This window comes from Ziziphus jujuba, chromosome 11 (genome assembly GCF_031755915.1).
Source record: "Ziziphus jujuba cultivar Dongzao chromosome 11, ASM3175591v1".
Taxonomy (NCBI): domain Eukaryota; kingdom Viridiplantae; phylum Streptophyta; class Magnoliopsida; order Rosales; family Rhamnaceae; genus Ziziphus; species Ziziphus jujuba.
Window position 1 is genome coordinate 14,414,191 of NC_083389.1, and position 21,821 is coordinate 14,436,011.

Below are 21,821 nucleotides of genomic sequence, written 5' to 3' on the forward strand. Positions count from 1 at the left end.
CATGTCTCGATAAGTATATAACATAGTTATTGTTATAATTTTTAAAATTGAAATATACACTAAAAACAACAGTACGTACTCATCAATTATTTTCCTTTTAGATAAATTCTTTTAAGTCTTGTAGTACTCATTCCTACATAGGGCGCTGCAATAATTGAAAGCATATGAACTATACGATAAAAAAAAGGCTGACTCTTGGCAAGAACAAAAACAAACACGAAAAGGAAAAAAAAAAAAAATGCTGATACATAAATTGGTATATACTTGTCCCACAAGGTACTCATAACCTAATAAATAATTAAAAGTAAGATTATATATAAATGCACAAAATTTTTATTTTTTTTTTCCTTTTATCGTTGCAAGGACAATCAAGTGATAAATGCACTGTTTCATCAACAAATCATTCTGAATTTGAATTCCCAAATGTCAATATCAAAACTTTATTTTCTTTTATTTTATTTTATTTTATTTTTTTTGGAGGGAGGCGTTCATTTTAAACCATGTAATTTTGTTGAGGAAATCCGCCGCCAGTGGTCCAGTGATTTGGCACTATTAGTATTGTGACACCGGGGCCCTGATGGCTGAAGCAATGCATGAAAATCCAATGAAATTTGGATAAGATCTAGGACTTGTTCTCTCCATTATTCATCAAACAACTCCTATAAATACCAAATACTTTCAATACAAATTATATAACTTATAAAAAAACCTCCAGCAACCCAAAATAACACCGATTATCATGAGATCATTGCTCGGAAGCAGCCTGAGCTTCATTTGGCTTTTCATGGCCATCTCATTGGTTCAGGCTCAGACATACAACAAGACTGTTTTCGACACCGACGGAGAGCCACTCGAAGCCGGTGTCCAATATTACATCCGCCCTGCCATCACGGATTCCGGCGGTCCTTTCAGTAACATCTTGATAAATAATACCTGCCCTTATTACGTTGGCCAAGAAAACTCCGACGCATCAGAAGGCACGCCTGTGACCTTCACTCCTTTCGCCGAGGGAGAGACTCTGATAAGAGAGAGCAGGGATTTCAAGATTGAATTCCAAGCTATCACATTCTGCATTCAATCACTTGCATGGAAGGTTGGTGAGACAGACGCGACCACCGGACGGAGGCTTATCGTCACCGGAGAAGATGACTCGACTTACTCCCTTTTGAATTACTTCCATATTATTGGAACAGAGATAGATAACGTGTATACTTTGAACTGGTGTCCTGCAGAGCCGTGTCCTATTAATTGCGGAAGGCCGAGGTGTGGGGAAGCTGGTCCCTTGATTGAGGATGGGAATAGGCTTGTGGCATTGGATGGGACTGTGCTTCCTGTTCAGTTTCAAAGAGTTGATATATAATTAATAATACTTGCTTTTCCTCCATGTTGATTGTAGTAGCTAAATAAATATGGAGGTTCAAGCTATATATGCAGATAAGATTAAATAAACAATGTATCTGGTCTGTTACAAGCAGAATTTATGATATGAGGTATTATATATCTAAAAGGAATATTGTGGTTTTAGAGAATTATATTTAGCTCTGGTGTCCTCTAACCCATGCATGCATGCACTTGTGTTATGCATAAAATGTTATTTATTATGATAATACAATTTAACAATTTAATTAGCTATTCAAAAAAGCTTAATTTTTCAGATTAATTTTTAGTATAAAATGTCCAAACATAATTAAGTACATTAAATTACTATTCCTCATATCTGTAATAGCTCCCTAGGTTGTTATTCTTCTCACTAACAATGATCATAAACAAAAGCTAAAGAGAGAAAAGTGAACTTTATTATCTAATTTCTAAATATATTTAAAATCTCAACTTTTAAGATTTAAAGATTAATAACAAAGAGTACGAAAAAGTCTTATGTGAGAATTTGTGTTCTTTTTTTATGCCTACAATGTCTTTGGTACTCTTTATTGACTAATTTTAAATGTATTTATTGACTAATTTTAAATGTATAATGATTGTGGGAAAATATTTCCTTTATCAATAATGTCTTAAATATTTCCTTTATCAATAACGTCTTAGCTAGACCAAAAATAATTTTAGTGCCTCTATTTATCTCTTACAAATTAGTATCTCTTTTTCAACTTTTTTTTTGGATCAATTGAGTTCTTCAATTTCAGTTTTTAGTTTCAATATGAAGATCTCAATTGGGGAAAATAAAAAAGGGGGAAAAATAAAACTACATTAATCCACATTGAAAGCAAGACTAAAAGATTGAAATACTCAGTTGAAAAATAAATAAATAATAAAGACACCGAGGATATGGTTGACCCATAAATATTTTTGTCCTCTTTCTAAGTGTTATTTGGCAATCTTGAGAACGAACATTATTTTAATACTTCAGTATCATATTTTTTAAAATTAATAATTTTTTTTTTTTTTTTTGGTATTGATGTATAATTGAAATATCATATTTTAACACTAAAAACAATAAGCTATGATAATGTATATAATGTATTTACTTGGTAGAAAGCCGCTGGAATACATATGGAAAGAAGAATTAGGAATATTATATCTATATGCAGTGCACCGAATATCCAAATCAATGATATATACTTGTTATAATGTAAAAAGATATTATTTTTTCATGGTATTATATTTTCTTCTTTTTTTTTTATGAACTATATGATATCATTTTTTTATGAACTATATGATATCATTTTATTTAAAATTATTAATAAAAATAGAAAATAAACCAAGTAAGAATTTTTTTTTTCTTTTTTTCTTTTTTTCGTGAGGTAAGGTTTTATCATTTATTAGAAATACAAAAATGGAGAAATTCAAGATCTCCAGCAAGATTTTAAAACGTGCAATCAAAACTGGATTTTTTTTATTTTCTTCCGAAAAACTCTTGGACCTCATATACATTAGCATGGATATGGTCGCAGCCATTGATTTGGTTGTATTATTATTAATGTGACAGTACAAGTCTCTGTGGACTGGAGCTATAACAATATGAATACTATTCAACATTGGATAAGATTTTGACCACTCCAATCACCAAATGCATCCTTAATTTGTATCATTCCATCAATATCAAAAAATTCCTTAAATAACCACAAAATTATAAATACTGGATTTGCTTTCAATTGAATATCAATTAATAAATTATCCAACAACCTAATAATAATATCCAGGAAAATAAAAAATTTGATAGACTGCTCCGAGTCTTAAGCATCATTTGGCTTTTAATGGTCGTCACATCGATTCAGTCTTTCAGACATACAAACCACACTTTGTTGAGTTTTCGACCCCACTGGAAACGCCATAACTGATTTTGGTGGCGGATTCACTCCCATCTTCAGAAATGGCACCTGTCCGTACTACCTTATTCTTGTAACAAAATATTAACATTAATTTATAAAATAAGATTAAAAAAACAAAAAAGCTACCACATAGGAAGGAATTTGGTCTCTGGCCCAATTCAGTTGGATCGGCAATTTGGCCCATTTTTTATAACTTCTCGACCCAAAAAATTTTTTGGCCTGCTTTGAATTATCACAATTATTTATTTTTTTATTTTATTTTTATTTTGTTTGTTCTTTATGGATGAATTGAATTTTTTTTTAATTTTTTTTTATTATTTATAGACGAATTGAATTTTTCTTTTTTGACCGAAAAAAAAAAAAGAAAAAAAAGAAATGGCACGTCCAGTTGAACTCGAACCCACAGTTTCCTTTGAGAAGGATAGATTCTCAAGCCAAGCGGTCTGGTCTTTACCTTAATGAATCCATACAAATAAATTATTTAAGCGGACCCATTGTAATATTTGGTATGAAAAATCTCTTTAAAATACCCTCCACCTTTGAATAGTGTTTCACTTTCTCGACTTGAGTTATCGTTATTGAGTGTAATAATTATAATATATTGGTAAAACAAAAAAAAAAAAAAAAGTACTGTTTTTTATTTATTTTGTTGATATTGACTGCAATATAAATTTACTACTCTTTATCTTTTCTTTTCTTTTTCCTCGCAGAAACATAAGACAGAGTGATTTAAAAAAAAAATAAATGCAAAATTTTAAAATAGTGAATGGTAACAACAAAGTTTTATAAGTATAAAACTCCGATGCTTATAATATCATTCTTTTTCTTTTCATAAAAATTTGAGAATTTGAAAGAGAAGTTTTTTTTTTTGGGGGGATATTTTATTTTATTTTATTTTATTTTATTTTATTTTGAGAAAAGTTTAAATTTGTTTGAGGATATTTTTTACTTTTTCAATATTATTATTTTTTCATCAAAACAATATTTTTATTAACTTAAAAAAAAGAATTTTAATATATTTTTATATAAAAAATTTTATTTATTTCATAATTATAATTAATATTTTTTAGTATGTAGATATATAATAGAAAATAAAAAATATATACATAAAATATGTGACAAAATATTTTAATGATAAAGTAACAAAATTATTGTTTTTAATTTATATTTATTTATAAAGTAAAACATATAAATTGGTAAAATATTATCACTAAAAAAATAATTGAATTCATATACAAGGAATTTAAGTCTTTTTATCATGCCTTATAGGAGAGAGAGATTTTTTTCTTTTTTTAACGGAAGTTAACTTTTAAAGAGTGTTTTCAAAATGTTTGAAACTTTAATACAATTTAAAGTAGGACCGAACCTCAAAGATACTGTAGATGATATTAACTCCATATACAAAATATAAATACATAAATTAAAACTTTATGACACCAAGGCCTGAGGGCTGAAGCTATGCATGAATCTAATGAAATTTGGATTAGACTTTTGGACTTGTTTTGTCCATTATTCAACATCCAAGTCCTATAAATACCATTACCTTCAATACAAATTTAACTTGTTACACAAAACCCAGCAAACAACCCAAAATGACACTTATCATCATGAGATCGTTACTCGGAAGCAGCCTGACCTTCATTTGGCTTTTCATGGCTATCTCATCGGTTCAGGCTCAGACATACAACAAAACTGTTTTCGACACCGATGGACAGCCTCTCAAAGCCGATGTAGAATACTACATCCGCCCCGCCATCACCGATTCCGGCGGTCGTTTCACTCTCATCTTGAGAAACAATACATGCCCATATTACGTCGGCCAAGAAGACTCCGACGCTTCAGAAGGCACTCCTGTGATCTTCACCCCTTTCGCCGAGGGAGAGACTTTTGTCAGAGAGTTGAGGGATGTGAAGATCCAATTCACGGCTGTCACATTCTGCATTCAATCACTTGCATGGAAGGTGGCTGAGATGGATCCGACCACCCGACGGAGGCTTATATCCACCGGAGAAGACCACGAGAGGTACTCGCTTGGGAATTACTTCCGTATATATGGAACAGATACAGAAAAGGTGTATACATTGAATTGGTGTCCCGGAGAGCCGTGTCCTATTAACTGTGGTTTGCCCTTGTGTGGGGAAGCTGGTCCTTTGATTGAGGACGGGAAAAGGCTTGTGGCATTAGATGGGAGTTTTGTGCTTCCTGTTGAGTTTCAAAGAGCTTGATATAATATTTAACTAATATTGCTTGCTTTCTCTCCATGTTCATTGTAGCAGCTAATAAAATATGGAGGAATTCAAAAGCTGTATGTGGTGATATAAGACAGATAAAAAATCTGTATTTGGTCTGTTATTAATTAAGCAATTTAAACTAATCAGCTTATAAGATTTATACCAATTTGATTAAGCTGCCTTCAAGTAATTATTAGCAAGTACTTATTCATCGATATCAACTAGTAATAATCATTGAAATAAAATATTTTGGACATATATAAATTAAGGATTTTTTTCTTTTTTTTCTTTTGGTTTGAATGTTTGACTAATTTTGAACACCGAAGGTCGAATTAATTAACTAGCAAGGCTTATAGAGTTTTTCTTCCCCGTGCCTCAATTGCTATCCAATATTTCTAGCTAGTTCATCATTATTCAGACTCCGAGCATTTTTAATTAAGACATTCACACTGATGGTTTTAGTTGTATATTACAAGAAATAACTTCCCAAAATGGATAAGAAACTTGGACTTTTTATTCACCATATCAAATCAATCCCCACACGGCATATGTATATATCAACAGCTAGCATTTTTAATTCCCATCATCTTTAAATATCAATAGTCAATCACGTCCCATAAATAAAGAATAATGCTAGATACATCAACTTTTTTTAACAAAATTTATGTACCAATTAAATTGATGTAATATGGCTTTATTGGGTTCATCGTTTTCTATGAATTAGGATATAATTTTTTATCAACCACTAATTTCATACCACCTTAATTTGGTTAACAAATATAGTCAAAAATTTTGATATCTTTAGCATTACACTTAATTATTTCAAATATCATTGACAATCTTCAAAACTAACATTGCATTTTGTTTTTTTCAAATTTACTATCCTTTTTTTTTCCTGTTTCAATCTATTTAATTTATTGAAGTTAAATTAAAATTTAATAAATATTATACTATCACAATATACACTCAATAACACATATTCATCTGTATAATTATATAATACAGTAATTGTATAATTTTTAAAATTGAAATATATATTAAATACTAATAGTACTCACCACCAAGATGATAGCGGAATGAAACCGCTCAACCGTCAAACGCTCAGCCTTCAAACAGAGGCATCTTTTTTTATTCATAAAAAAAGAAAATACTAATAGTACTCATTAATTATTTCCTTTTAGGCAACCGCTTTTAAGTCTAGTAGTACTCTTTTCCTACATAGCACGCTGCAATAATTGAACACGTATGTACTATAAGAGAAAAAAAGATGTTGACTTTTACCAAAAACCAAAAAGATAAAAAAAAATTTCGACACGTAAATTGGTATATACTGTCCCACGGTGTTAGAATCACCAAATCTCAATGTAAATTTTTTCATTATTATTATTATTGTTGAGGATGGGGATGGGGATGGGGTGTTCATTTTAAACCATGTATTTTTTTGAGGAAATCCGCAGCCATTTATTTGGCAGTATTGGCTTATGACAGCGGGGCCACCGCCGGCTGAAGCTATATGCAAGAATGCAATGAAATTTGGATAAGAAATTTGAACTTGCTTTTTCCATTATTCATCAGCCAAGTTCTATATATACCATTACTTTCAATTCAAATTTAACTTATAGAAAACTCAGCAACCCGAAATGACGATAATCATCATGAAATCACTCGCATGCCTGAGCTTCATTTGGCTTTTCATGGCTATCTCATCTGTTCAGGCTCAAACATACAACCAAACTGTTTTCGACACCGACGGACAGCCAGTCGAAGCCGGTGTAGAATACTACATCCGCCCCGCAATCACCGATTTCGGCGGTCGTTTCACTCTCATCTTAAGAAATAATACATGCCCATATTACGTCGGCCAAGAAAACTCCGACGCATCAGAAGGCACGCCTGTGACCTTAACTCCTTTCGCCGAGGGAGAGACTCTGATAAGAGAGTTCAGGGATGTCAAGATTGAATTCCAAGCTATCACAATCTGCATTCAATCACTCGCATGGAAGGTTGGTGAGAGAGATCCGACCACCGGACGGAGGCTTATCGTCACCGGAGAAGATGACTCGACTTACTCCCTTTTGAATTACTTCCGTATTGATGGAACTGAGATAGAGAATGTGTATACATTGACTTGGTGTCCCGCAGAGCCGTGTCCCATTAATTGTGGTAAGCCTTTGTGTGGGGAAGCTGGTCCTTTGATCGAGGATGGAGATAGGCTTGTGGCATTAGATGGGAGTTTTGTGCTTCCTGTTGAGTTTCATAGAGCTTGATATGTAATTAATTAATATTGCTTCTCTCCATGTAGATTGTACTAGCTAATAAATATGGAGGTTCAGAGCTATATGTGAAGATAATTTAAAATAATAAACTATGTATTTTTATTTTTATTTTTGGGTAAAAATAAACTATGTATTTGGCCTGTTATAAGCATACTCTATGATGAATTTATCAAAAAAAAGCAGACACTATGAGTATGAGGAATTATAGCTTTTCCATGCACTTATGCTGTGCACAGAAATTAAAACAAAAAATATTTGCGAAAGGTGATTTTTATTTTAAAAAGCCTAATTTTTAAAATAAAAAGTATTTTTAAAAAACTTTGTAAAATAAAAAATAATATTTTTAATACAACTCCAATATTACTCTTTATTATCCTTATTTATTTTTTAATTTTCAGTAAATAATTACGATTCACTTTACTTTTTATTTTTTCTTTCATGGCTTCCCTTATTTTTCTTTTGAAATTGAATAAAAAAATGAAATCAAATATAATTATAATTGTACATTGAAAATGATTGAACAACAAATAGACGTCTTAAAATTTTTATATAGAAAGTGGGTTAAGCTCTCTACATTAAGATAATCAATTTATTCTTTATTTTAACATTTCAATTTGGAGAGTTGTTGAAGTTATCAAAAATAAATATCACTCTTTGAAATAGACAAATTTAGATTTTTAAAACGTCTGTTAGAGATGCTCCAACAATATTCATCATCAATGAGACCTATGTAATAATTTAATTAGTTGTTAAAAAAAATCACTTTTTTATATTAGATTTTTAATATAAAAAGTCAAAATATGATTAAATGCATCTAATTACTATTTATCATATCAATAATATGTTTCATTGGTCGGAAATTATTGTTATATCCATAATATGTTTCATTGACCGGAAAATAAAGTCTTGGTTTTGTAATTATTATTATTATTATTATTATTACTTAGTTTCATAAGGCTTTTAATTTCTATTCTTGGTTTCATAAGCTAATAATATAAGCACAGGTATAGTTTGACAAGGAACCAAGAAATTTAAATGTGTTAGGCATTGAGGATGACAGGTACGTAAAATTATAAATGACTTCATCAGTCCTCATTTGTTTTTATAATCTGAGATAAATAATATAAAGATTTTCTTTTTATGCCTGCATGTCTTTGTTGACTAATTTTAAATATATAATGACCGTAGGAAAACTATTATATATCTCCCTTTATCAATAATGTCTTAAATATACCACAAATAGTACTTTTGGTGCCTCATATTTCATCTCTTCCAATTTTCCAGTATGTTTTGGATCAATTGATCAATACTTCAATTTTAGTTTTGGATTCAATATGAAGATCTCAATTGAAAGACAAAAAACAAATTGAAACTTCATTGATCCACATTGAAAGCAAGACTAAAAGATTGAAGAATAATATTCAGTTGAAAAATTAAATAAATAATAAAGACACCGAAAATATAGTTAACCCATAAATGTTTTTCGCAATCCTGAAAACGAACATTATTTTCATACTTCAATATCATCTTCTTCTTCTTCTTTTTTAATCTATTTTATTGATGTTAAATTAAAATCAATCATTTTCTTTTTCTTGATGTATAATGAAATATCATACTTTAATACTAAAAATAATAACAATAATAATACATCTGATAAATAATATCCAAAAATGATATATAATATAAATATACAGTTTACTAATTTTTCTAGTGGACGATGTCACAAGGCTCACAACATTGTAACAAGACTGTATAGTTTATATGTCGATTCATTTTGTTTGTTTTATTATGTAATTAAGAACGGTCCAGCACTTAATCAAGAAGTAAGCTAGAACAATCTTTCAAAAGAAATTAAAGATAAATAAAATAAAATAATAATAATAATAATAAAGTGTAGACAACGGCAGATTAATCAAATGTCAAAAAGTATTATGCTGCGCAGCCACGCATTGATTTTTTTTGGCTGTATTAGTGTTAATGACACCGAGACCGAGTCTCTGAATATGAATTTTCAAAATTGGATAAGATTGTCGTACTTGGTTTAATTTTCACCACTTATCCAAATCTCACCAAATCCTTATTAGTATTATTGCCCGCCCTATAAATTAATCCAGCTTTTGCTTTCAAAGCTCAATTACTTAATAATAACCCAACAACAACCAATCAATATCACCTCCCCAAAAAAAAAAAAAAAAAAAAAAAATCGGAGCTGATCATCATGTTCAGATCATTGCTGGGAAGCCTGAGCTTCATGATTTGGCTTCTCATGACCATCTCATCAGTTCAGGCTCAGAACCAACCTGTGCTGGACACCGCCGGAAACACCCTTGAAGCCGGTGTCCAATACTACATCCGCCCTGCCATAACTGATTTCGGCGGTGCTTTTACTCTCATCTTGAGAAACGGCGCCTGTCCGTACTACGTGGGTCAAGAGTTCACCTACTCAACGACGTCGTCACAGTCATCACTGTCGGAAAGCATCGTGCCGGTGATCTCGGGACCCGTGCCTGTGATCTTCACGCCTTTCGAGGAAGGAGAAACGGTGATAAGAGAGTCGAGGGATGTGAAGTTCGTATTCTCGACGCTCACAGTGTGCCCTGAGTCAACCTCATGGAATCTGAATGGTGTAGATGAAACTACCGGAAGGCGTCTGCTAAGTACCGGAGAAGATGATTGGCAATACCCGACTGGGAATTACTTCCGGATAAAAGGAACAGAGAGCGAGAAAGTGTATACATTGGAATGGTGTCCAGCTGAGGTATGTCCTATTTGTAAGTTTGCATGTGAAGATAACCATGTTGGTCCTTCTTTGATTGAGAATGGAGAGAGGCTCGCTGCTTTGAATGGCAGCTTTGCTCTTCCTGTTGTATTTCAGAAAAAATAATAAGCTCCCTGTAATTTCTCTGTTATAAGCAGAACCCAATAAAGCAATTATACATATATATATATATATATATATATATTTGAAACAAATAAAAAGGTCACGGATTAAATAATATCTGGTGTTGTCCCTAGTAGTTTATGCACTGCTGCTGCATGGATCTGAATGTGTATATGTATTATATATATATATATATATACATATGACATATGGTATAAAACTGTGTTGGTGTTTGTTCATGGTTTCTTTTAAGGGGAAAAAAAGAAAAAAATCATGATTTCCAGTGGTTTATGAAGGTGATTTTTTTTTTTTAATTATTATTATTATTATTATTTTTTGGTTCTGTTTTGGTATGGAAATGGAATTTAGGATGACAAGGAGTCAAAGGACATCAAATCCTTAAATTCATTGAAGTTATTCACCGTTAGCACAAAAATCAATTCTGTCAATAATGTTAACAGAAAAAACATGTGAGAGGCACACGCCCATTTGACAAGGGCAATGAAGGTCATTCTCACGTGTTCCCCTGTCTCTCCCTCGTATCGTTTTCTCGTTTACAAAGGGAAGAGAAAATTCCCCTATCCCTCGTATCGTATTCCCACTTGACAGCGATGTTGAAGTAATGTTGGAAAGAGCTCCAATATGCAACTTTCTTCAATCCCATCATTTTCTCTGTTATTCTCATCTTCTTCTCTTTATATTTGTACAAGCTTATTGTATTATTAAAGGTCCAAAACTCAATTTCCCTCCATCATCGAAGCTACCAATAATAGGAATTCTTCACCAGCTTAGCACACAACTCCATAGATCTCTACAGGGTCGCTCTGAGAAATATGGCCCTCTAATTCTCCACCATTTGGGAAGCTCTCCAACACTGATAGTTTCTTCAGCTGAGATAGCAAAAGAGATAATGAAATCCCACGACTCTGTTTTCCAAAATAGGCCTAGACTAAAAGCCGCAGATGTTCTCTTCTGTGGATGCACAGATGTAGCATTTTGTCCCTACGGTGAATACTGGAGACAAACCAAGAAAATTTGTGTTCTTGAACTTTTGAGCATAAAAAGTGTGCAAGGTTTTCAGTTTGTTAGGGAAGAAGAAGTTGCAGAGATGGTTGAATGGAGGTGAAGTTGATCTTGGTGAGATGCCTACAACCATGTCAAACAACATAGGTTCAAGATTTGCACTTGGAAGAAAATATGAAGGAGAAAATGGCGATGAGAGCTTCGGAGCTCTTTCTAAGAAGGCAATGGAACTCATGGGAACATTTAACTTTCGAGATTCTATTCCTTATCTGAAATTTATGAATGTTGTCACTGGATTTGATGCGAAATTGAAAAAATCTGCAAGAGCATTCCATGCTCTGCTTTGTCAAGTAATAGATGAACACCAGAAGAGTAACAACTATGATCATCAACAATCTGATAAGAGAGACCTTGTGGATATTCTTCTTCATCTTCAAAAGGGTGGTGAACTTGGCATCTATCTCACTCGAGAAAGCCTCATAGCAATCTTACTGGTCTCCACCTTTTTCTCTCTATTTTTTTTTCTATTTTATCAATTTGATTTCTCTCTGTTTTTATCTATTTTCCCTTCCCTTTGCAAACGGGAATACGATACGAGGGACGGGGGATACACGTGGCAATGACCTTCATTGCCCTTGGGCATGTGCCTCTCACATGTTTTTTCTGTTAACATTACTGGCAGAATCGATTTTGGTCCTAACGGTTGGGGATTTAATTGTTAAAAAAAAAAAAAAAAACAAAAAAAAACAATTTAAGGACCAACGTGTCACAAACTGCATAGTTTAAGAACTTAATATGATAATATCCCAAATAAAAAATGAAAAATAAATAAATAAAAACTAAATAGAGTAACATTTTAAGGAATTTGAATGATTTGGACAGATTGTAATAGTGGTCATTAAATGAAATTTATTTTGGTATCGTTTTGGGTTTTTTGGAAAAGGAAAAAGCTTCTCTGGCGTACAAGAAAAAGGAGGGAGAAAGGAGGGAGAAGAGAGTAGGAAAGACAATTGGTTTTTTATTCTTATTTGAACAGTGAAAAAATTTTCAAAAAGGTTTGGATTTAGAGAGTGATAAAGTAAAGTTATATTGAAAGTTCGAGGAAAAGTTTTGATAGTGCTACATCCAAAAGTTTTCGATTTCGTTATATCCTGGGAGATAACCGTCAGAAAACATCTGCACCGGTAGGACGGAAATTGTTTTAAGGACACTGTGGTATCACACAAGCCTCGGACTATTTTTCAATCAACAGATTAAAACTAAGGACATACAGATTTTTATTTTATATTTTATTTTCTGTATTTGATAATGATTATTGACAATTGTTATTCCACATATATACACATATATCCATGTTATTTTTCTAACATTCTTAAGACAATTTCCACATGAATATATGTTTATATATGTGGATTGTTCAATTTTGTTGCTAATTAGTGACTTTCGGGTGTAAAGTTTTAAAAAAAAAAAAAAATCCTCACACCAAAGTATTAGATTTGTCATGGGAATTAGTATATTTTGTTTATTCAGTTTCTCAAAATTTGTTTCCATCAATTATTCTAGCCCTTTATTGTATTTATATATATTTATATTTTTGTCCTTGGTTTGTGATGAAACCCGTGTGAAAGAAATGAGGTGGGCATGTGTATTATTTTATTTAAAACAATTTTGCCCATTTCAGTTGAAAAGAAAAAAAAAAAAAAAAAAAGCCTTCAAACCCGAGTGGGTTGTGTAATGGACATGTGGTATTTTTTGTTTTTACTTATTCAATTGTTTATAAATATTTTTGTAAAATATACATGTCCATGATTTGATTTATTTGTTGAGTTGGGTTTGTGAGAAAGTTGTTTCTTATGGGTTTGAAAATTCTTGGGCAATTCCTTATCATTGTTTAAAACTAAAATTTTTTTTTACAAAATTGAATTACCCATGAATTTTAAGATTTTGATGATTTTTGGGCAATTTTTTGTGCTGAATTTGTGAAAAAGAGGTGAAAAAATATGAACCGGATCAGAAAACCCGTTTACCAGTAAAATGGGTCTCATTTGACCCGGTTGGAGGTTGAAGAAGGGTTAAAAATGGTAAATGGGCCAGATTTTGGGTTAATGGGTCTGAAATCGGGTACTAATACATCTTGCCCAGTTCAAAGGTCCAACCCAGGTTAGAACAGGCTACTGCTCAACCTGAGGCCCAAGCCCATCTAAGACCCAGCCCACATGAACATAGACCCAATTGGCATGGGCACGCCACATGTCTCCATAAGAAAGAGCCACGTGGGATATGAACAGTGACACCGTGCACAGTGGCAAGGCTACGTGGAGAACCGTTGAGATGCCATGTGTCTCACAATAGCAAGGCCACGTGTCGACCATCAAAGACGCCACGTGTCTACCTGTCACATATGACACTTATCGTCTATGAGTGAGCCACGTGTCGGATCATGGAGATGCCACGTTGCGACCTATTACATATGCCACGTGTCGATCTCCCATTGTGCCATGTGTCAGCATATAATGGTACCACGTGTCGGTCTAGGGTGTACCACGTGTCAGCATCTAGTGATGCCATGTGTCATGAACAGTGCATGTGAATAGTAAATTTTGTGGGTGTATACAGAAACCCTAGAAAATCATATTATTTGTGTTTTCCTATTAGAAATTGGTTGGAATTAGTTTGTTAAGATAGAATAACAACTAATTGATTTCTGGTTTTTGTGATTTTACAGAAATGACAAGTAGAGATGTGCCCGTTGCACAAGTGACAAAACAGACTCCTGTGATTCAAGCTCCTCTTACTACAAGTCATGCAAAAAGACCTGAGAAGTTCGATGGAGCGAATTTCAAAAGGTGGCAACAGAAGATGTTGTTTTACCTGACTACATTGGGCCTTGCAAGGTTTCTGACTGAAGACGCACCACCGAGTAGTGAAGAGAGTGACAAAGAAACTCTAATGGCGGTGGATGTGTGGAAGAATTCCGATTATTTATGTCGGAATTATATCCTGAATGGCCTATCGGATTCCCTTTATGGAGTATACTGTAGCTCGAAATCAGCGAAAGAGCTGTGGGAAACTTTGGACCGGAAATACAAGACCGAGAATGCTAGATCAGGAAAGTTTGTGGTAGGCAGATTTTTGGACTATATGATGGTGGATACCAAGCCACTAATAAGTCAGGTACATGAGTTGCAAGTGCTCATCCAGGAACTTCTTGCTGAAGGGATGATCATTAATGAAGCCTTTCAAGTGGCTTGTATGATTGAGAAACTACCTTTAAGCTAGAGTGACTTCAGAAATTATCTGAAGCACAAAAGAAAGGAGATGGGTATGAAGGCTCTTGTTAGCAAGCTTCGCATAGAAAATGATAATAGGAGATCTGACAGGAGATCCATGAAGGCCGCTGTGAAGGCCAATGTTGTGGAGCATAGAAGTAGCTCCAAGAGTCAAAAGAAGAAACCTGGAATGAGTTCCAAGTTGGGGCCTAAAGGAGGCATCTCCAAAAAGGCCAAGTTCCAAGGAAAATGCTTCAATTGTGACAAGATGGGTCATAGAGCGGCAGATTGTAGATTGCCGAAAAGAAAAAGGAACAAGGAAGCACAGATGATGGAGCACATCACAAGAGAGGTTGATGATATTGACCTAAGCTCTGTTGCCTCTGAGGTGAACTTAGTGGATTCTAACCTAAGAGAGTGGTGGATAGATACAGGTGCAACCCGCCATGTGTGTGCAGATAGGAGCATGTTCACCTCCTTCGAACCAAAGGCAAATGGGGAGAAGTTGTTCATTGGTAACTCTGCCACATCAAAAATCTAAGGGGAGGGCAAGATTGTCCTGAAGATGACCTCTGGGAAGGATCTGACTCTAAATAGTATATTGTATGTACCAGACATTCGAAAGAATTTGGTGTCTGGATCGCTGCTAATCAAACATGGTTTTAGATTAGTGTTTGAGTCAGACAAGGTTATCTTGTCCAAGTATGGGATGTTTGTGGGAAAAGGGCTATGAAGTCAATGGTATGTTCAAATTGAATGTAATGACTGTAAAGCCAAAGTTTATTAATAATAAAGCTAGTACTTCTTCCGTTTACTTACTTGAGTCTTCCATTTTGTGGCATGGTAGATTAGGTCATGTTAATTTAATTCTCTGCGGAGGTTAATTAACTTGAATCATATTTCCATGTTTGATATTGATACCAAACATAAGTGTGAAACGTGTGTAGAAGCGAAATTAACGAGGTTATCATATCAAACAATTGAAAGAAATAATGAACCTCTGGATTTAATACATAGTGATGTATGTGATTTAAAGTTTGCACCGACTAGAGGTGGTAATAAATATTTTATCACCGTTATTGATGATAGCACGAAATATTGCTATGTGTACTTGCTTAAGAGCAAGGACGAGGCTATAGAGAAATTTATTCTCTATAAAACGGAAGTTGAGAATCAACTCACCGACAAAATTAAAGTGATCAAAAGTGATCGTGGTGGAGAGTATGTAACTCCATTTGGAGAGTATTGTGTTCAACATGGCATAATACATGAATTTACTCCACCATATTCGCCGCAATCGAATGGTGTGGCTGAACGGAAAAATAGAACTTTGAAAGAAATGATGAATGCAATGCTGTTAAGTTTTGGAGTACCTCAGAACTTGTGGGGGGAAGCCGTTTTGTCAACAAACGACTTTTTAAATAAGGTGCCCCGTAAAGATCAGGTAAAAACACCGTATGAACTTTGGAAAGGAAGACAACCTATCTATAAATATTTACGAATGTAGGAGTGTCTTGCCAAAGCTGTGGTACCTACTCCTAAAAAGGTAAAGATAGGTCCCAAGATAGTAGATTGCATCTTCATAGGATATGCACAAAATAGTAATGCATATCGGTTTCTCGTGTATAAGTCAGAGATTCCTGATATACACAAGAATACAATAATGGAATCGAGAAATGCATCATTTTTCGAACATATTTTTTCGTATAAAATTGAAGCAGGACCGAATACGTCTAAACGAACTTATGATGCTATCAGTGATGATGATCATGATAGTGATCAAGATCAGGAGACCGAAGTTAAGACTGAGATTGAATTAAGACGAAGCAAAAGAGTAAGAACCGAAAAATCCTACGGTCCGGATTTTCTTACTTATATGCTAGAAAGTGAATCTCAAAGCTTCCAAGAAGCTGTTAGTTCTCCTGAAGGAATTTTATGAAAAGAAGCCATAAAAAGTGAAATTGATTCCATCTTGCAAAATCATACCTGGGAACTAGTAGATCTTCCTCCAGGTTGTAAACCGTTAGGTTACAAATGGATATTTAAAAAGAAGATGAAAGCAGATGGAACAATAGATAAGTACAAGGCAAGACTTGTAATTAAAGGATACAAGCAACAAGAAGGTATTGACTATTTTGATACTTATTCTCCGGTGACGAGAATAAATTCCATAAGGATGGTACTGGCGATTGCTGCATTGCGGAATCTTGAAGTATATCAAATGGATGTGAAAACAGCCTTTCTTAACGGAGATCTCGATGAAGAGATTAACATGGAGGAACCTGAGGGTTTCTTCGCACTAGGACAAGAAAAGAAAGTCTGTAGATTGGTAAAGTCTTTGTATGGACTTAAACAAGCCCCAAAGCAATGGCATCAAAAATTTGATAGTGCCATGTTTAGTGATGGATTTAAGATAAATGAGTATGACAAGTGCATCTATGTAAAAGATACAGAGAATGGATATGTCATTCTTTGTCTGTATGTAGATGACATACTCATAGAAGATAATGACAATAATATGGTCTAAACTACAAAAGCGATGTTGAAATCCAAATTTGATATGAAAGATATGGGGCTTGCAAATGTGATTTTAGGGATGAAAATCATGAGGACTTCGAATGGTATCATTCTTAATCAAACGCATTATGTAGATAAAATACTGGCTAATTTTAGTAAAGATGACATTAATATAGCCAGAACACCCATTGATGTGAGTTTACACTTATCTAAGAATAAAGGAGAGAGTGTAGCTCAAGTGGAATATGCAAGAGTGATTGGAAGTCTGATGTACTTAATGAATTGTACAAGACCAAACTTAGCCTATGCTATAAGTAGACTAAGTAGATACACGAGTAATCCAAATGATGAACATTGGAAAGGAATCGTTAGAGTATTAAAATACTTATGATATACTCGGGAATACGGACTGCACTATACGAGATATCCTACTGTATTAGAAAGATACAGTGATGCTAACTGGATATCAGATATAAAGGATTCAAAATCCACTAGTGGCTATGTATGTACATTAGCCGGTGTAGCTGTAACGTGGAAGTCCTCAAAACAAACAGTGATAGCTCGATCCACGATGGAAGCAGAATTCATCGCATTAGATAAATGTGGAGAAGAGACAGAATGGCTACGCCAATTCTTAGAGGACATTCCAAGGTGGCCTAAACCTGTGCCAGCTATAAGTATACATTGTGATAGTCAATCTGCGATTGGTAGAGCGCAGAATATTATGTATAATGGAAAGTCTAGACATATTCGTCGTAGACACAATTCTATGAGATAGTTAATCTCAACTGGAGTTATCTCGATAGACTATGTAAAATCAAAGGATAACATTGCGGATCCGCTAACCAAAGGGTTAAATAGAGAACTAGTTGAGAAGTCATCGAGGGGAATGGGATTGAAACCCGTGAGTAAAGTCGATACAATGGAAACCCAACCTAGTTGACTGGAGATCCCAAGATCTAGGTTTAATTGGACAACGCAATTGTAAAAGAATGGTATGAATCACTGTGCAGATTAATCCTCTGCCCATTCCTATGATGAAACAGTGATAGATAGAGGTTAAGCATGAAGTATGCTTTTAATGATTCCTAAAAGTATGTGTTTAGTAATCTATGCATAGTTATGCTGATTACATTGGAAATAGGAATCACCTATGTGAGAGAGAAGAGTGGCCGCTTCAAAGGAGAATTGTTAAGGGCGCAATTCTTTAGAAACTCTCGCAGAACCAGGCAGGTGTTCAAGGCCAAAATGAACACAACAGTGAGAACTAAAGTGTACCAGGGAGGAATCTGTGTGAACTATGTTATCATTTATGCAAACGACAAAATGGTTCAAAGATATCGCATCTACCATTGGTCAGTAAAGAATATATAGTTTCACAAGGGAAGGTTCAAAGAGTAACATCTACCTATCCTATGCAGGTTCCAACTGCAGAACTTTACCACCAGAGTCTTGCATAGTCCTTAGAAGTCAAATCATTCATGTGGGGGATTGTAACGTTTTAAGGAATTTGAATGATTTGGACGGGTTGTAATAGTGGGCATTAAATGAAATTTATTTTGGTACCGTTTTGGGTTTTTTGGAAAAAGAAAAGGCTTCTCTAGCATACGAGAAAAAGGAGGGAGAAGAGAGTAGGAAAGACAATTGGTTTTTTATTCTTGTTTGAACAGTGAAAAGATTTTCAAAAAGGTTTGGATTTAGAAAGTGGTAAAGCAAAGGTATACTGAAAGTTCAAGGGAAAGCTTTGGTGGTGCTGCATCCAAAAGTTTTCGATTTTGTTGTATACTGGGAGACAATCGTTAGAAAACATCTGCAGCGGTGGGATGGAAATTGTCTTAAGGACACTGTGGTATCACACAGGCCTCGAACTATTTTTCAACCAGCAGATTAAAACTAAGGACATACAGGTTTTTATTTTATATTTTATTTTCTGTATTTGATAATGATTATTGACAATTGTTATTTCACATATATACACATATATCCATGTTATTTTTCTAACAAATAGAAGCATATACAATTACATCTATAATTTACTAAACTTTCTATGTTGGCAGACGACGTCACAACATAATAAGACTGTGCGGTTTACATATAAGTACCTCGTTAACCTTGCATATGGCAAAATCAAGATTAATTAGCATGCAAACATAGTAACATAGAGATAGAAAGAGACTCATAAAACCAGAAAGCTTTTCCTAAGATTAAACAACTATTATTGATCTATATATATATATACGGAAATTCTATGGTGAGGACGGTCCGCATGAGGATCGCAGTATTAGTGATGGTTTTTCATAGTATTAACGACAGTTTTTTAGAAAATCGTCACCAATACTATAAAAAACTGTCACCAATACTGTGATCTGCATGAGAACCATCCGGACCATAGACGAACTGTATATATATATATATATATATATGTACTTAATTAATTGGTGTTTATGCTCAAAGCGATACGAGTTGATGGGAAGCTGAGCATGAGCTTGTCTTGGCCATGGCAGCAAAAGCAGCAGACGACGAAGATGATAACGTCGTCATCAAGTGCTCTCCGCCTTTGCATCCTCCGGTGCTCGACTACTTACCAACATTGGCGGTCCTTTAACTTTGATAGACCTAAAACCGATCTGGATCATGCTCTTTCTATACGTGGATCAGGAAAACGTTTCCGAGTTGAAAGAAATCCCTGTAATAACCTCTAATTCTTTGGTTGATGGAGAAAATATGATGAGGGGAAGACCAAAAATATGTCGTGACTAAAAGTGCTTTTTTTTTTTTCGTAGTTTAAGGATTATGATGAAAGATAAGAGAGATAGATCTATTGAAGATATGAGGGGTAGTACTGAAGATTTTCCATATTGGAGTCAAGGGTCAAAGGTCAACACAATCAACTATGATGAATTAACTTTATTATTTTCTCAATCAATTATATTAAAATGTAATTGATTGTTTTCTTTGTTACATATTTTCTGTTTCCTTAATTACATATTTTACATACCTATAAATATTAGTATTTGTTGATGTTATTGTAAGTAAGCAAGAGAATACAATAAAATGTAGCGCATTAGATTTTTTGTCTTATGGATGTAAGTCGATATTGACCGTTAAATGTTATTTCTTCTCTTATACACTCTTGTTTCTTCATATTTTATCAATCTATGATATAAGTATCAAAAAAATTTTTTTTTTTTCTTTTGCACATATAGTAATTTGTAGTTACAACTGCAAAAGCAGATGTACATAATATTTATTTAAACTCCATATCCTAGTAGCTAGGAAACAAGGAGATCTAGAGATGGATTTATTTCTCATTTATAATTATATATTTGGACTTAACTAATTAAGTAAAAGGTACCCTCTCAAACTGAACAGCTAGAGGAGTACCATCATTTCCCAAGCTCATCAAGATCTCCCTATTCTCAAGGATCAAAAGTTCAAAGTTTCCACATTCAATTTCAGGCTTACATAGGGGGCAGAGCTCATTAGGACAAAATCGAAGTTTGTAAATATTTTTGTTTCCTTCAAGCCTTTCTATCAGGAACAAGTTCCCAAACCTTCCACCATCTCCGGTTTCAATCAATCTCTTTTGAGTCTGCGGGTCTATCTTGCCGACCTTCCATATTGTTGAACCTTCACACGATTTTGGGCTTAGAGAATGTTGCCTTGAAGTTCTTCCCCACCCTCACCACGTTCTCGTTATCTTCCAGCGGCGCAAAGGTTATGGGGAGTCTCTTCGAGGAAGACTTTCCCTCACCCACGTATGGCGGGCAGCCTGCAGATGTAATGTTGTGCTCCACCAAAGTTAAAGTACGGCTGCGCGCATCGAAAAGAGCAGGGTTGATGTAGTATTCCAGGCCGCGCCGTAGAGGCTGTCCGGTAGTGTCGAGCACCGGAACAGGAGGAGGAGGGATGATTTGGGCCGTGGCCGCCATGGCCATGACAAGCCAGATCAAGCTCAGCCTAATTCCCATCAACTTCATCATTTTGAGCAATAGATAATGTTTGAAGATAGAAGAGTTTGCTTGGTTTTTAGCTTATGTATGTTTTCCATTGCCATGAAAAGGTAAATATATGTATATATAGAGGAATGGTGCAGGGAGATCACGTGTGATGCACGTGTTGTTCAGATATAATATATGTGATAGAATTTTGGGTAATTGGATTGATGGATAAAATAGTTTTGGTTTAATTGGGCAAAATATATATGTAGGAATACAAGGGTGTTTTTGGATTTAATTGGAGGAAGACTTGGTGGGGAGATAATTGGTAACATTGGGGATATAGTGGGTAAAAATAGAATAGAATTTAGAAACAATAAATATATATGTGCAACGTAAGAA

At 34.1% G+C, this 21,821-nt stretch overlaps 5 protein-coding genes across 5 annotated transcripts; all 5 read left to right on the top strand.

The window, feature by feature from the left end:
• Positions 1-679: 679 nt before the first annotated feature.
• LOC107414320 (kunitz type trypsin inhibitor 104) lies at positions 680-1,532 on the top strand. The gene has a single exon (XM_016022431.4). It carries the CDS (start codon positions 740-742, stop codon positions 1,358-1,360), a length of 621 nt encoding a protein of 206 aa, XP_015877917.3. The 5' UTR covers positions 680-739; the 3' UTR covers positions 1,361-1,532.
• A 3,264-nt stretch (positions 1,533-4,796) lies between these two features.
• Positions 4,797-5,690, top strand: LOC107414326 (kunitz type trypsin inhibitor 104). Its single transcript, XM_016022439.4, has one exon. The coding sequence runs from the start codon at positions 4,877-4,879 to the stop codon at positions 5,507-5,509; it is 633 nt and encodes a 210-aa protein (XP_015877925.2). The 5' UTR covers positions 4,797-4,876; the 3' UTR covers positions 5,510-5,690.
• A 1,329-nt stretch (positions 5,691-7,019) lies between these two features.
• On the top strand, positions 7,020-7,899 carry LOC107414315 (kunitz type trypsin inhibitor 104). The gene has a single exon (XM_016022428.4). The coding sequence runs from the start codon at positions 7,156-7,158 to the stop codon at positions 7,780-7,782; it is 627 nt and encodes a 208-aa protein (XP_015877914.2). The 5' UTR covers positions 7,020-7,155; the 3' UTR covers positions 7,783-7,899.
• Positions 7,900-9,913: 2,014 nt separating this feature from the next.
• On the top strand, positions 9,914-10,787 carry LOC132799811 (kunitz type trypsin inhibitor 104-like). Its single transcript, XM_060812504.1, has one exon. The coding sequence runs from the start codon at positions 10,010-10,012 to the stop codon at positions 10,673-10,675; it is 666 nt and encodes a 221-aa protein (XP_060668487.1). The 5' UTR covers positions 9,914-10,009; the 3' UTR covers positions 10,676-10,787.
• A 507-nt stretch (positions 10,788-11,294) lies between these two features.
• Positions 11,295-12,395, top strand: LOC132800017 (cytochrome P450 71A1-like). Its single transcript, XM_060812901.1, has 3 exons — positions 11,295-11,679; positions 11,762-12,189; positions 12,378-12,395. Exons 1-3 carry the CDS (start codon positions 11,295-11,297, stop codon positions 12,393-12,395), a joined length of 831 nt encoding a protein of 276 aa, XP_060668884.1.
• The last annotated feature ends 9,426 nt before the right edge of the window (positions 12,396-21,821 follow it).